The sequence below is a fragment of the Rutidosis leptorrhynchoides genome, chromosome 2 (genome assembly GCF_046630445.1).
Source record: "Rutidosis leptorrhynchoides isolate AG116_Rl617_1_P2 chromosome 2, CSIRO_AGI_Rlap_v1, whole genome shotgun sequence".
Lineage (NCBI taxonomy): Eukaryota > Viridiplantae > Streptophyta > Magnoliopsida > Asterales > Asteraceae > Rutidosis > Rutidosis leptorrhynchoides.
In genome coordinates, this window is record NC_092334.1 from 134,999,807 (window position 1) to 135,011,978 (window position 12,172).

Genomic DNA, 12,172 nt, shown 5'->3' on the forward strand with positions numbered 1-12,172 from the left:
GTCATGTAAATTTCCTCATCTAAATCTCCATACAAAAAAGCGTTGTTGATGTCTAATTGAAATAAAGACCAGCTGTTATGTACAACTAAACACAACACACTCCTAACAGTTACCATTTTCACCACAGGTGAAAAAGTTTTATCATAATCTACACCTTCAGTTTGGCTATAACCTTTAGCCACTAACCTTACCTTAAACCTTTCTATTTCACCTGATGACTTGTACTTAACTCTGTACACCTACTTACAGCCTATTGGTTTCCTATCTGGTGTAGGTCTGTAACTATCCAAGTGTTATTCCTAGGTAATGCTTCTATTTCACTATTCATAGCTTCTACCCATCTACTATCCTTTGCAGCCTCAAAATAATGCTTAGGTTCAACAATTTTGTTTAACATAGACACAAAACAAAAATTTCCTGTTAACAAGTTTAAATAGTTAACCACTTTTTCAACACCAAATTTAACCTTTTCATTTATTACAAAATCTTCAAACCTTTTAGGTAAATTTGTAACCCTACAAGATCTTCTTAAAAAAGAAGCAGGTTCAATAGAACTACTTCCCTCAGAATTAGATATATATCCCACAATATCAACATGTGTTGCTTTGGGATCATCTGTATTGGCAGATGTAGTATTTTGATCATTTCCATCATCCTTTAATAACACAGAATCATTAGAGCCCCCTGCATCTGATCTTTTATTACCATAAAGATCATGTTCTGTGTTAGAAGAAGGTGAGTTGGTTGACTTGGTACTACTACTTCCTAATGCAGATTTCCCATTACCATCACTTTTATCAGTTTTAATTTTATCATCATAGGGATCTTCAAGGTTATCAAAGAAATTTAAGTGATCAAGTCCTAAAACCATATCAGAAGTAATATTAGAAGACATTTTAAAAGGAAACACTTGTTCATAAAATTTAACATCTCTAGAGAAGGTCATAAGTTTTGTATCCAGATTATATAATTTATATCCTTTTTGAACATTTGAATATCCAACAAAAACACATTTATCAGCTCTTGTTCCAAATTTATCATTGTTATTCAACTTTGTGGCAAAACAAAGGCAACCAAATACTCTTAAATGACTAAGAGATGGTTCCCTTCCATATATGATTTCATAAGGTGATTTAACATTTAAAACACTAGAAGGAGTTCAGTTTATTAAGTAAGTTGCAGTTAACACACAATCACCCCAAAAATATAGTGGTACACCCCCTTGAAACAAAAGTGACCTTGCCACATTTAAAAGATGCCTATGTTTTCTCTCAACAACACCATTTTGTTGTAGAGTGTATGCACAAGATGTTTGATGGACTATTCCTTTTGTTCTAAAAAATGAAGATAGTGTAGTATTTAAAGATTCTGTGCCATTGTCACTCCTTACAGTTTTAATGTTTTTATTAAACTGTGTTTGAAACATTTCAACAAAATTAATAACATTTTGGGATGTATCACCTTTTGATTTTAATAAGAATACCCATACAGCCCTTGAATAGTCATCAACAATAATCAGAAAATACTTGTAACCATCCTACTTACAACTTTATATGGACCCCATAAATCTAAATGAACAAGTTCACCAATTTCTTTGGTTTTGTGATCACTGAAAGGAAATGGATCTCTTGTTTGTTTAGCTTTGTAATAAATTTCACATGGCATTAGTTTTTCATTACTATAAGATAGTTTATTTTTCAGAACATGTAATACTGGATCAGCTGGATGACCTAATCTATAATGCCAAGTATAGTTTGATAGCAAACATATACTAGAATCAGAAATGCAACAATTATTAACCTCATTAACACTATCAAAGTAATACAGGCCACCCTCTATACTACCAGTCCCTAGAGTCCTGCCCATCACTCTTCTTTGGGGCAAGTCCTGTACATAACAATTATATTCATTAAAACCTATGAACCTTTTGCTATCCCTAGCTAATTTACTAACAGACAAAAGACTCACAACATATTCAGGGACAACTAACACATCAAATAAGGTTACATTATGTAGTGACCCAAACTTTTCCATGATTATATATTAAATGAAATTGATATCTACATAATTAAATATTTCCAACATGTTAAGCAATCGAACTTGTTAAGACTTGATTAATTGAAATAAGTTTCATGTAGACAATTGACCACCCAAGTTGATCGGCGATTCACGAACGTTAAAAACTTACAAAAACTACATGATGATATATATATATATATATATATATATATATATATATATATATATATATATATATATATATATATAGTTAACATGAGATTATGATAAGTAAGTATCTCACTAAGTATATTAACAATGAGTTATATACATAAAAAATGAGACTATTGAATTAAGAAACTCGAAACGATATATATATATATAACGATTATCGTTATAACAACGTCTTACTAAATACATATGTATCGTATTAAGATATTGATACACTATGTTTAACATGATAAAATGATAATTAAATATATCATTAAGTGTGTTAACAATGAACTACATATGTAAAACAAGACTACTAACTTAAGAATTTCGAAACGAGTTATATATGTAATGATTATCGTTGTAACGATATTTTAAAATATATATATATATCATATTAAGATATATTCATACACCATGTTAACATACAAATTTAACATCTCATTAAGTATAATAACAATGGATTAATTACATTTAACAAGATCGTTAACTTAAAGGCTTCAAAACAACACTTACATGTAACGACTAACGATGACTTAACGACTCAGTTAAAATGTATATACATTTAGTGTATTAGGATGTAGTAATAAACTTTTGAAAGACGTCAAGACACATATCAAAGTACTCCTACATAATAAAAATGGTTACAATTACATTCTCATTCGTTTTCATCAACAATTCTACTCGTATTCATTCAGTATTCGTACTCGTATGATACGCAGCTTCTAGATGTATTTACTATTGGTATATACACTTCAATGATCAGCTCTTAGTAGCCTTAATGAGTCACCTAAATATGTGGAAACCATCATTTAACATCTAGCATGAAATATCTGTAGTGACCCAAACTTTTCCATGTTTATATATTAAATGAATTTGATATCTATATGATTAAATGTTTCCAACATGTTAAGCAATCAAACTTGTTAAGACTTGATTATTTGAAATGAGTTTCATAAAGACAATTGACTACCCAAGTTGACAGGCGATTCACGAACGTTTAAAACTTGTAACAACTACATGATGATGATATATATATATATATATATATATATATATATATATATATATATATATATATATATATATATATATATATATAACATGAGATTATAATAAGTAAGTATCACACAAAGTATATTAACAATGAGTTATATACATAAAAAGGAGACTATTGAATTAAGAAACTCGAAATGATATATATAACGATTATCGTTATAACAACGTCTTACGAAATACATATGAATCATATTAAGATATTGATACACTATATTTAACATGATAAAATGATAATTAAATATATCATTAAGTGTATTAACAATGAACTACATATGTAAAACAAGACTACTAACTTAAGAGATTCGAAACGAGTTATATATGTAACGATTATCGTTGTAACGACATTTTAATATATATATATATATATATATATATATATATATATATATATATATATATATATATATATATATATATATATATATATATATATATATATATATATATATATATATATATATATATATATATATATATATATTGTATTAAGATATATTCATACACCATGTTATCATGATAAGATGATAATTTAACATCTCATTAGATATAATAAACAATGGATTAACAACATTAAATGAGATCGTTAACTTAAAGCTTTCAAAACAACACTTACATGTAATGACTAACGATGACTTAACGACTCATTTAAAATGTATATACATGTAGTGTATTAAGATGTATTTGTACACTTTTGAAAGACTTCAAGTGTGACGACCCGGAAATTTCCGACCAAATTTAAACCTAACCTTTATATGTTTCCGACACGATAAGCAGAATTTGTAATGTTGAATCTCAAAAAGTTTGGAACTACATTCATGTAATCAATTACCCTTTGACCGTGTTCGACGATTCACGAACAATTATGTGTATAAAGATATGTATATATAATATATAATATTAACTGAAAACATTAACAAAGTATTAGATATATGATACTTTACATGAACGTATTTGTTTCGATATATTTATAGACAGAATTAAGAGATAATATCAAATGATATAATTACGGGCCAATGTTATGAGGTCCACTGTGATTTAAGAAATCTATTCTTTTTGACAATATTCGAAAAATGGTAAAGTGATCTATAAGTAAGAACGTGGAGTGTAAATAACTAAGATGTTGGATATCGACAAGTTAAGTAACTCGACATTTTTCATTAAGATAATTTCATACGTTTATTAAACCTTTGGACTTTATCTCATGCTTCACCAACAGACTGTAATTTAAAAACTTGAAACCTATTATGAATATATATAATTCTACTTTTCTAAAATGTTTTATGATATAACGATTTAAATTAATATTAAATATATTTATACGCGTATTATACGTACATAGTTTTATACTTTTACTATACTTTAACTTTACCTTTACTTTACTTTTACTTTACTTTAACTTTAATAATTCACTTTAATAATTCACTTTAATAATTCACTTTAATAATTCATATTTTAATAATTCACTTTAATAATTCATACTTTAATAATTCACTTTAATAATTCATACTTTAATAATTCACTTTAATAATTCATACTTTAATAATTCACTTTAATAATTCAAAAATCTATTATAAATAGAATTCAATAGGTTTCATTATTTCATAGAAACTTGAAAATATATTTCTCTAAACTCTCTTAATCGAATTACATATATATATTTACTTAGTATTATTTCAAGATATTATTAGTATACATAAAATACTATGACAGAGTTATATTCAGACGATTTCAAAATAAGTTTATAATGTATATGAACGGGTCCTTTCAGTTGGTATCAGAACGGTGGTCTTAGCGAACCAGGTCTTGCATTAGTGTGTCTAACTGATAGTTGTTAAGATGCATTAGTGAGTCTGGACATAGACCGTGTCTGTATGTCAAAAAGTTTGATTATCAATTCTAGTCGGAAATCATCTACTTATCATCCTTAGGAAATTACCTGCTTATCATCTTAAGTCTAGACGCGTTTTCCTGCATTTATTGCATAATAGTGTATAGATAGATTCTTATCTTAGCACATCTATTACTGTGAACTTTGACTGACATCTTTTCAAAGATTCTCCATAATTTACGGAATTTTGGTATTATATATACATATGCAAATTATGTAATTGAAGAATACCAAATCTAAATTCTACAATCTATTTCATACCAAAAATTCTTTCCCTGATCCTATGAGATGGATCCCTCAACCAGTTCGAATTCCTCAGATTCCGACAGCTATTCCGATATGGATATCTACCTGAGCTCCGAAAGTGGCATCACCGGAATGGATCAACCAATTTCCCATCATCTATTCTGGATGAATTGGGGATGGGTCCGTAGTCAACTCAAGCATTGGAGACAAGAAGAAGGTGATCCCTTCCATCCACCACATTGCCCTCTTGGCGATGAACCTGAAGCACTTACCGGCGAACCTGTTCGAGACACCATTTTCTCACTCATTGCTAGAGTATCTCGTCATGATTTTATACTATCCCATACTGCGAATCTTATTCATCCGTTCGTTCCAACCGCCAATCATCCCGATGTACTAACAGAAATTAACGAACTTCGCGCCCGAGTAGTGGCTTTGAAACACATGGTGCAAGGATTACAAACACCATCAGCAACACCAGCAACATAACCAATACCGCCAGTAACATCCACATCGCAAGCCTCAATACCACAAGCTTTAGCAGCATCACCAACAATTACCAGTAGTATCATCAGCATCAACAATATCGTCAGCACCACCATCACCGTCAGTAGTGTCAGCATCATTAGCACTAGCAGCACCTATAACATCACAAGTTCCGTCAGTTCAAGAATCGCCGTGGACGTCATCATTGATCAACAACGAGTATTTTGTATCAACGAGTTATGAAGTATTAACTCATTCTTCTGAAGAAATTATATATATATATTTTATATATATGAATGTTGAAACTATAAAAATCTTTCGTACTAAGCTATTGAATATGAATTGAAAAAGGGTAGATACTACTCAGTTAAATTCATATTACTAATATGCTATGATGTACATCCTTCGTTAACAACCTAACCATCGTAACTACAATCTTTGATTCAATTAAATGAATTCAGTTTCATAATAAACCAAGTGTATCATTCAATAACATGTTTGATTTTACACTTTCATCTTCAATGTACTCGAAACTTACTGGAAAACAATATTCGTATCTTGTGAAGTTAGCAAGAGTTCTATGAGCATCAGTATAATTCACTAAGGAAATATCTATAAGAATAAATATTGAAGTATTGATTACATTAGCGAAATACTCCGCGAAGATTATGTAATCTCTAATGTTTTAGAGATTATTCTTTACTAATCCAAGCCGAAAATCAAATGAGCTTAATATGATATTAACTCATTAAATCTGTATTACATCTGAAGAAAATATACATACATATATTTTCATAAAGACTGTAATGAAAAATTCTTGTTCAAAATATTATTTGTGACATTTTTTTTAACGGGTAGGTAATACCCGAGAGATATATAAATGCACAATTAATATATTACATTCTTCGATTCTAATTCAGTAAATCATCAACTATACTCCCTATTTTCACAACAGTATACCTTCTTTTATAAGAAATCAAAACAACCATACTCATTCAAATTCAATCACGTATTCTAATTTTTGAAATCTCAGAATGCAACTCGAGATATAAGCAAAACCATCACTCTTAGATCCTTACATTTTTTCAAAGCTATACTTTGACTTCAAAACTGTGATAGAACATCACTTTTAATTGTAACACTCAAAAGGATACGAGAATCAATCGAGATTTATGATGAATTTATCCTTTGGATATTGACAATGACAAGCTGCATTTAAAACGCTTCGAAATTTCGGAAGACACTTCAAATAAGGAACAATCGAGATGATGATCCAATCACACATTAACTGAAGTCTTGTATCTGAAAAACTCTTGAACCCAAAGTCATAGTTTAACACGTACCCGCGTTAAATTCTTTAGCATTTATTAGCAAAAACAACCTTACGATTCTTTTCAAAGTAGCCAGTTTTGTCACAGCTCCAACAAGTCAACTTCGACTTTTCAGTAAAACTAATTTTATTATAACTTCGATAGATACGCTGCCCTTTCACCATCGTTACTGGGGAACCTTTCATATCTCACCACATTAGCAGTAAACTTATCAACAACTTCATTAACCTTCGACTTAAACCTCTCCGAAAAGTCACTATACTTATTCATTGAAACTCCATCTCTTACTCATCCGTATCTTGCAACAAGAATTGCCATACCAATTACTGAAAAGTAGCAATCAGTATTTTGAAATCTCGCAGCGTTTCTACTTCAATAGTTATATATACATATAACGTCTATCTCCTAAACTTACACACTTCGAATGTGAAGTTTCTGAAAAACATCTCAAACTGTGAATTAGTTCTCGAAATGCTAATGAAGCAGCAGAAACTGTAAATGACTTTAACAGTCAAAAGTTTGATGACAAAGAATAATGTGTTGGTAAAGCCCAGAAAAAGAGAAGAGTTGGTACTGAACAATGGATTGAGCAGACTGTGAAGGAAACCAAGGACAAATACAAGGAACAAAGTCTGTATTTAAAGAATCTTGATGATTCTGTTTATGACGAAGTCATTAACGAATACCTTGCTCCTGACTCTAAACCTTTGCGGACCTTATTCTTCATCATCATCTTATCTTAAATATTATAAGATATCTTCGTATCTCTCATTATACATATTCTCCATATTTCTGGAGATATTTTCACAACTATTCTTATCTGAGATCATTTATCACTCCATAATATCTGCAACATAAAAGAAACTGTGTTGGTTTTTAAATTCTGAAAAAAATTCAAATATGAATGTTTTGAAGTAGTGTTGGGAACTGAAGCATGAGTTAGTATAATATAATGACACTTGATCAACGTGATTATATTACAGTAATTCATGCTGAGTTTCTAATGGAACGTGATGATTCACGGAACATACCGTCATCATGTGCCATTTACACGACTCTTACATTCTACCAAATCTCCAAACATATTAAGAACATATCTTCTTGATAGTTCTATCTTTCCGGATATTCTGGTAATTTGCCAAATCAAGATCGTACCATTACGATTTCCTTCTTAGAACATTAACTATGTTCATCCAAAACTTCATACCTACTAATTCTGAACCATTATTCGCTTGACTTAAAGCCGGGAAGAGACAACAAAAGTATGAAACTCCGAAATGTAAGGGAGAATATAAAGTTCAATAACAACACATAAATTACAAACTGTGTATATCAATGTTTATCGCAACATAAAGACATGGGAGAATTAAAAACACTATAACCCCAAGGGCGAAGTAGAAGAAAACAGATTCCTTCGATGGAAGTTGGAAAAGGAGAATGATTGTTGCGATAGTAAGGATAAGGACAAGGATTAGAACTGGATTAAGCATTTTCGCAATCTTTTGAAATTGGAATTGAGTATAGAAGTGGTAAAAACTAATGGAATGAAAAAGGTAAATATATAAGGGAAATGTCAGACGTAGTAATCGGGACAGATCATCGCATTTAATTAAAGAGATCCTAATTTCCTTAAATCTCGAAGAAACAGATCTTATAGATTTCCAAGATTTTTTATTTATTTTTTGAATCCCTTGAATTCCGGAATTCAACCATGACTACGTCAAAAATTATGACGAAACTTATTTTCCTCATTCCACTATTTTGTGATAGCTTCACTCATACGCTTCGGGTAATCGGATCATTTTATCCATATTACTCTATGGTAATAAAATCCTATCTATTAACACATATCCGTCATGAAAATATTTTTATGGTTAGCCATGACGACCTCGATCAAATTTCGGGACGAAATTTCTTTAACGGGTAGGTACTGTGACGACCCGGAAATTTCTGACCAAATTTAAACCTAACCTTTATATGTTTCCGACACGATAAGCAGAATTTGTAATGTTGAATCTCAAAAAGTTTGGAACTACATTCATGTAATCAATTACCCTTTGACCGTGTTCGAGGATTCACGAACAATTTTGTGTATATAGATATGTATATATAATATGTAATATTAACTGAAAACATTAACAAAGTATTAGATATATGATACTTTACATGAACGTATTTCTTTCGATATATTTATCGACAGAATTAAGAGATAATATCAAATGATATGATTACGGGCCAATGTTATGAGGTCCACTGTGATTTAAGAAATCTATTCTTTTTGACAATATTCGGAAAATGGTAAAGTGATATATAAGTAAGAACGTGGAGTGTAAATAACTTAGATGTTGGATATCGACAAGTTAAGTAACTCGACATTTTTCATTAAGATGATTTCATATGTTTATTAAACCTTTGGACTTTATCCCATGCTTCACCAACAGACTGTAATTTAAAAACTTGAAACCTATTATGAATAGATATAATTCTACTTTTCTAAAACGTTTTATGATATAACGATTTAAATTAATATTAAATATATTTATACGCGTATTATACGTACATAGTTTTATACTTTTACTATACTTTAACTTTACCTTTACTTTACGTTTACTTTACTTTTACTTTACTTTAACTTTAATAATTCACTTTAATAATTTACTTTAATAATTTATACTTTAATAATTTACTTTAATAATTCATACTTTAATAATTCACTTTAATAATTCATACTTTAATAATTCACTTTAATATTTCATACTTTAATAATTTACTTTAATAATTCAAAAATCTATTATAAATAAAATTCAATAGGTTTCATTATTTCATAAAAACTTGAAAATATATTTCTCTAAACTCTCTCAATCGAATTACATATATATATATATATATATATTTACTTAGTATTATTGCAAGATATTATTAGTATACATAAAATACTACGACGGAGTTATATTCAGACGATTTCAAAATAAGTATTCAAACGGGATAGAGCTAAGGAAATTATGGGTTATAGCTATGGAGGTTATGGGTATTGTTCAAGGGTATTGCTCGTGAGGTCAACCTAACGTTTATCATTTTCGTTGCGTCAACATACTTTCCTGCAATATTGAATCACAATATTGATACGTGAGTATTCATATCTTATATTTTATATATTAATAGTGTATCCCTGACTAGTGCTCGAGTATATATGATTATGCATGTTTGTATGCTTAGTTTCGTCGTTAAATAGTTTATGATAAATCACGAATTTGATACATATGCTACTGAGATAAGGTATATGATATGCATGTCGTTGAAAAGCTAAAGAAAAATTAATAACTTTTCATTTAGAAATCGTGTGGGTTCGATGAAAGGATTAAAAGATATGGTCAACTGAATTATTATTAATTTTTAATATTATTATTAAAACGATTATTATAATTGTTATCAGTTGATGTTATTACTAAAATTATCTTTATTACTAAAAATTAATATTTTTATTGAAACTATCATTTTATTATTTTTATCATTATTATTATTATCAATATTATTTTATCAAATAAATATGCGTACAAAGATATTTTTACCACACGTAATATAATTACATTAATAATACATACCACTATATTTTTATGATATTAAGTGAATTTTATAAATTTTATTACTTGAGATATATAAAAGTATATTTTTATCATATATGAATTTAAATATAAATTTTTATTTATTAATAAATGACTTGTATTATTTAGTATAATAAGATCTGATAAATATATTTAAATATATAAAACGACTATATATAAGTTATATAATAAACATGTATAGATTTTGGAAGTCATTTTGGGTCAAGTTGACTTTTGTTGACTTTTGCATGTCGGTCTCGAGCATTAGGATTGTGATACACTACGACTTGACCTAAATTGTTAGACAGATATTGACCAACATATAAATATATATACTTAATATAGGTTCGTGAATCTAAGACAAACCCTGCACTTGTTCAGTGCCACCATATACATAATTGCTACAAAATACAGTATTGTGAGTTTCATTACTCCCTTTTTATATATATTTTTGGGCTGAGAATACATGCACTGTTTTATAACTGTTTTACGAAATGGAGACAAGTACTTAAAACATATTCTACGTTGAGTTGTACCACTTTGCATATTTTTCCCTAATTGCTTGGTAACTACCATTTACATGCGGTATTGTAAACGCGAATCCTGTTGATAGATCTATCGGGCCTGACAACCCCAACCGGACTGGACGACCAGTATTCAACGGTTGCACAGTACTTCGTTTCAGTGACTCTTTGGTACAGTGTAGTGAGATTTCATAATAAAGGGAATATGCTACGTTGATTAAATGTTAAGTATGGTTACCAAGTGCTCAACCACTTAGAATATTTTTATTAAAACGTTTATGTATATGAAATCTTGTGGTCTATTACTATTACGGAAATGGTTGATTAAACTAATGAACTCACTAACCTTTTGGTTGACACTTTAAAGCATGTTTATTCTCAGGTATTAAATAAATCTTCCGCTGTGCATTAGCTCATTTTAAGGATATTACTTGGAGTCATTCATGACATACTTTAAAAGACGTTGCATTCGAGTCGTTGAGTTCATCAAGATTAATATTAAGTCAATTATAGTTGGATGTAATATGAAATGCTATGCATGCCGTCAATTTTAGATGTAAAGAAACTTTGTCTTTTAAAAACGAATACAATGTTTGTAAAACGTATCATATAGAGATCAAATACCTCGCGATGTAATCAACTATTGTGAATAATTTATAATGTATATGAACGGGTCCTTTCATCAAGACACATATAAAAGTACTTCTAATTATCAAAAATGCTTACAATTATGTCCTCGTTCAATTCCATCAACAATTCTACTCGTATGCACCCGTATTCGTACCCGTACAATACACAGCTTCTTGATGTATTTACTATTGGTATATA

At 29.3% G+C, this 12,172-nt stretch overlaps 1 protein-coding gene across 1 annotated transcript; it reads right to left on the minus strand.

The window, feature by feature from the left end:
* Positions 1-250: 250 nt before the first annotated feature.
* On the minus strand, positions 251-2,034 carry LOC139888291 (uncharacterized). The gene is made up of 5 exons (XM_071871309.1): positions 1,969-2,034; positions 1,826-1,887; positions 1,546-1,735; positions 1,239-1,411; positions 251-1,148 (listed from the first exon to the last, which is right to left on the minus strand). The coding sequence occupies exons 1-5, from the start codon at positions 2,032-2,034 to the stop codon at positions 251-253; spliced, it is 1,389 nt and encodes a 462-aa protein (XP_071727410.1).
* Positions 2,035-12,172: the final 10,138 nt, after the last annotated feature.

Coding starts and splice junctions, on each gene's coding strand:
- LOC139888291 (XM_071871309.1), bottom strand. CDS start 2,034: ATGGAAAAGTTTGGGTCACTACATAATGTAACCTTATTTGATGTGTTA. Junction 1,412..1,545: donor TATGGGGTCCATATAAAGTT/GTAAGTAGGATG, acceptor TTTCAAACACAG/TTTAATAAAAACATTAAAAC. Junction 1,149..1,238: donor CATCTTTTAAATGTGGCAAG/GTCACTTTTGTT, acceptor AACTCCTTCTAG/TGTTTTAAATGTTAAATCAC.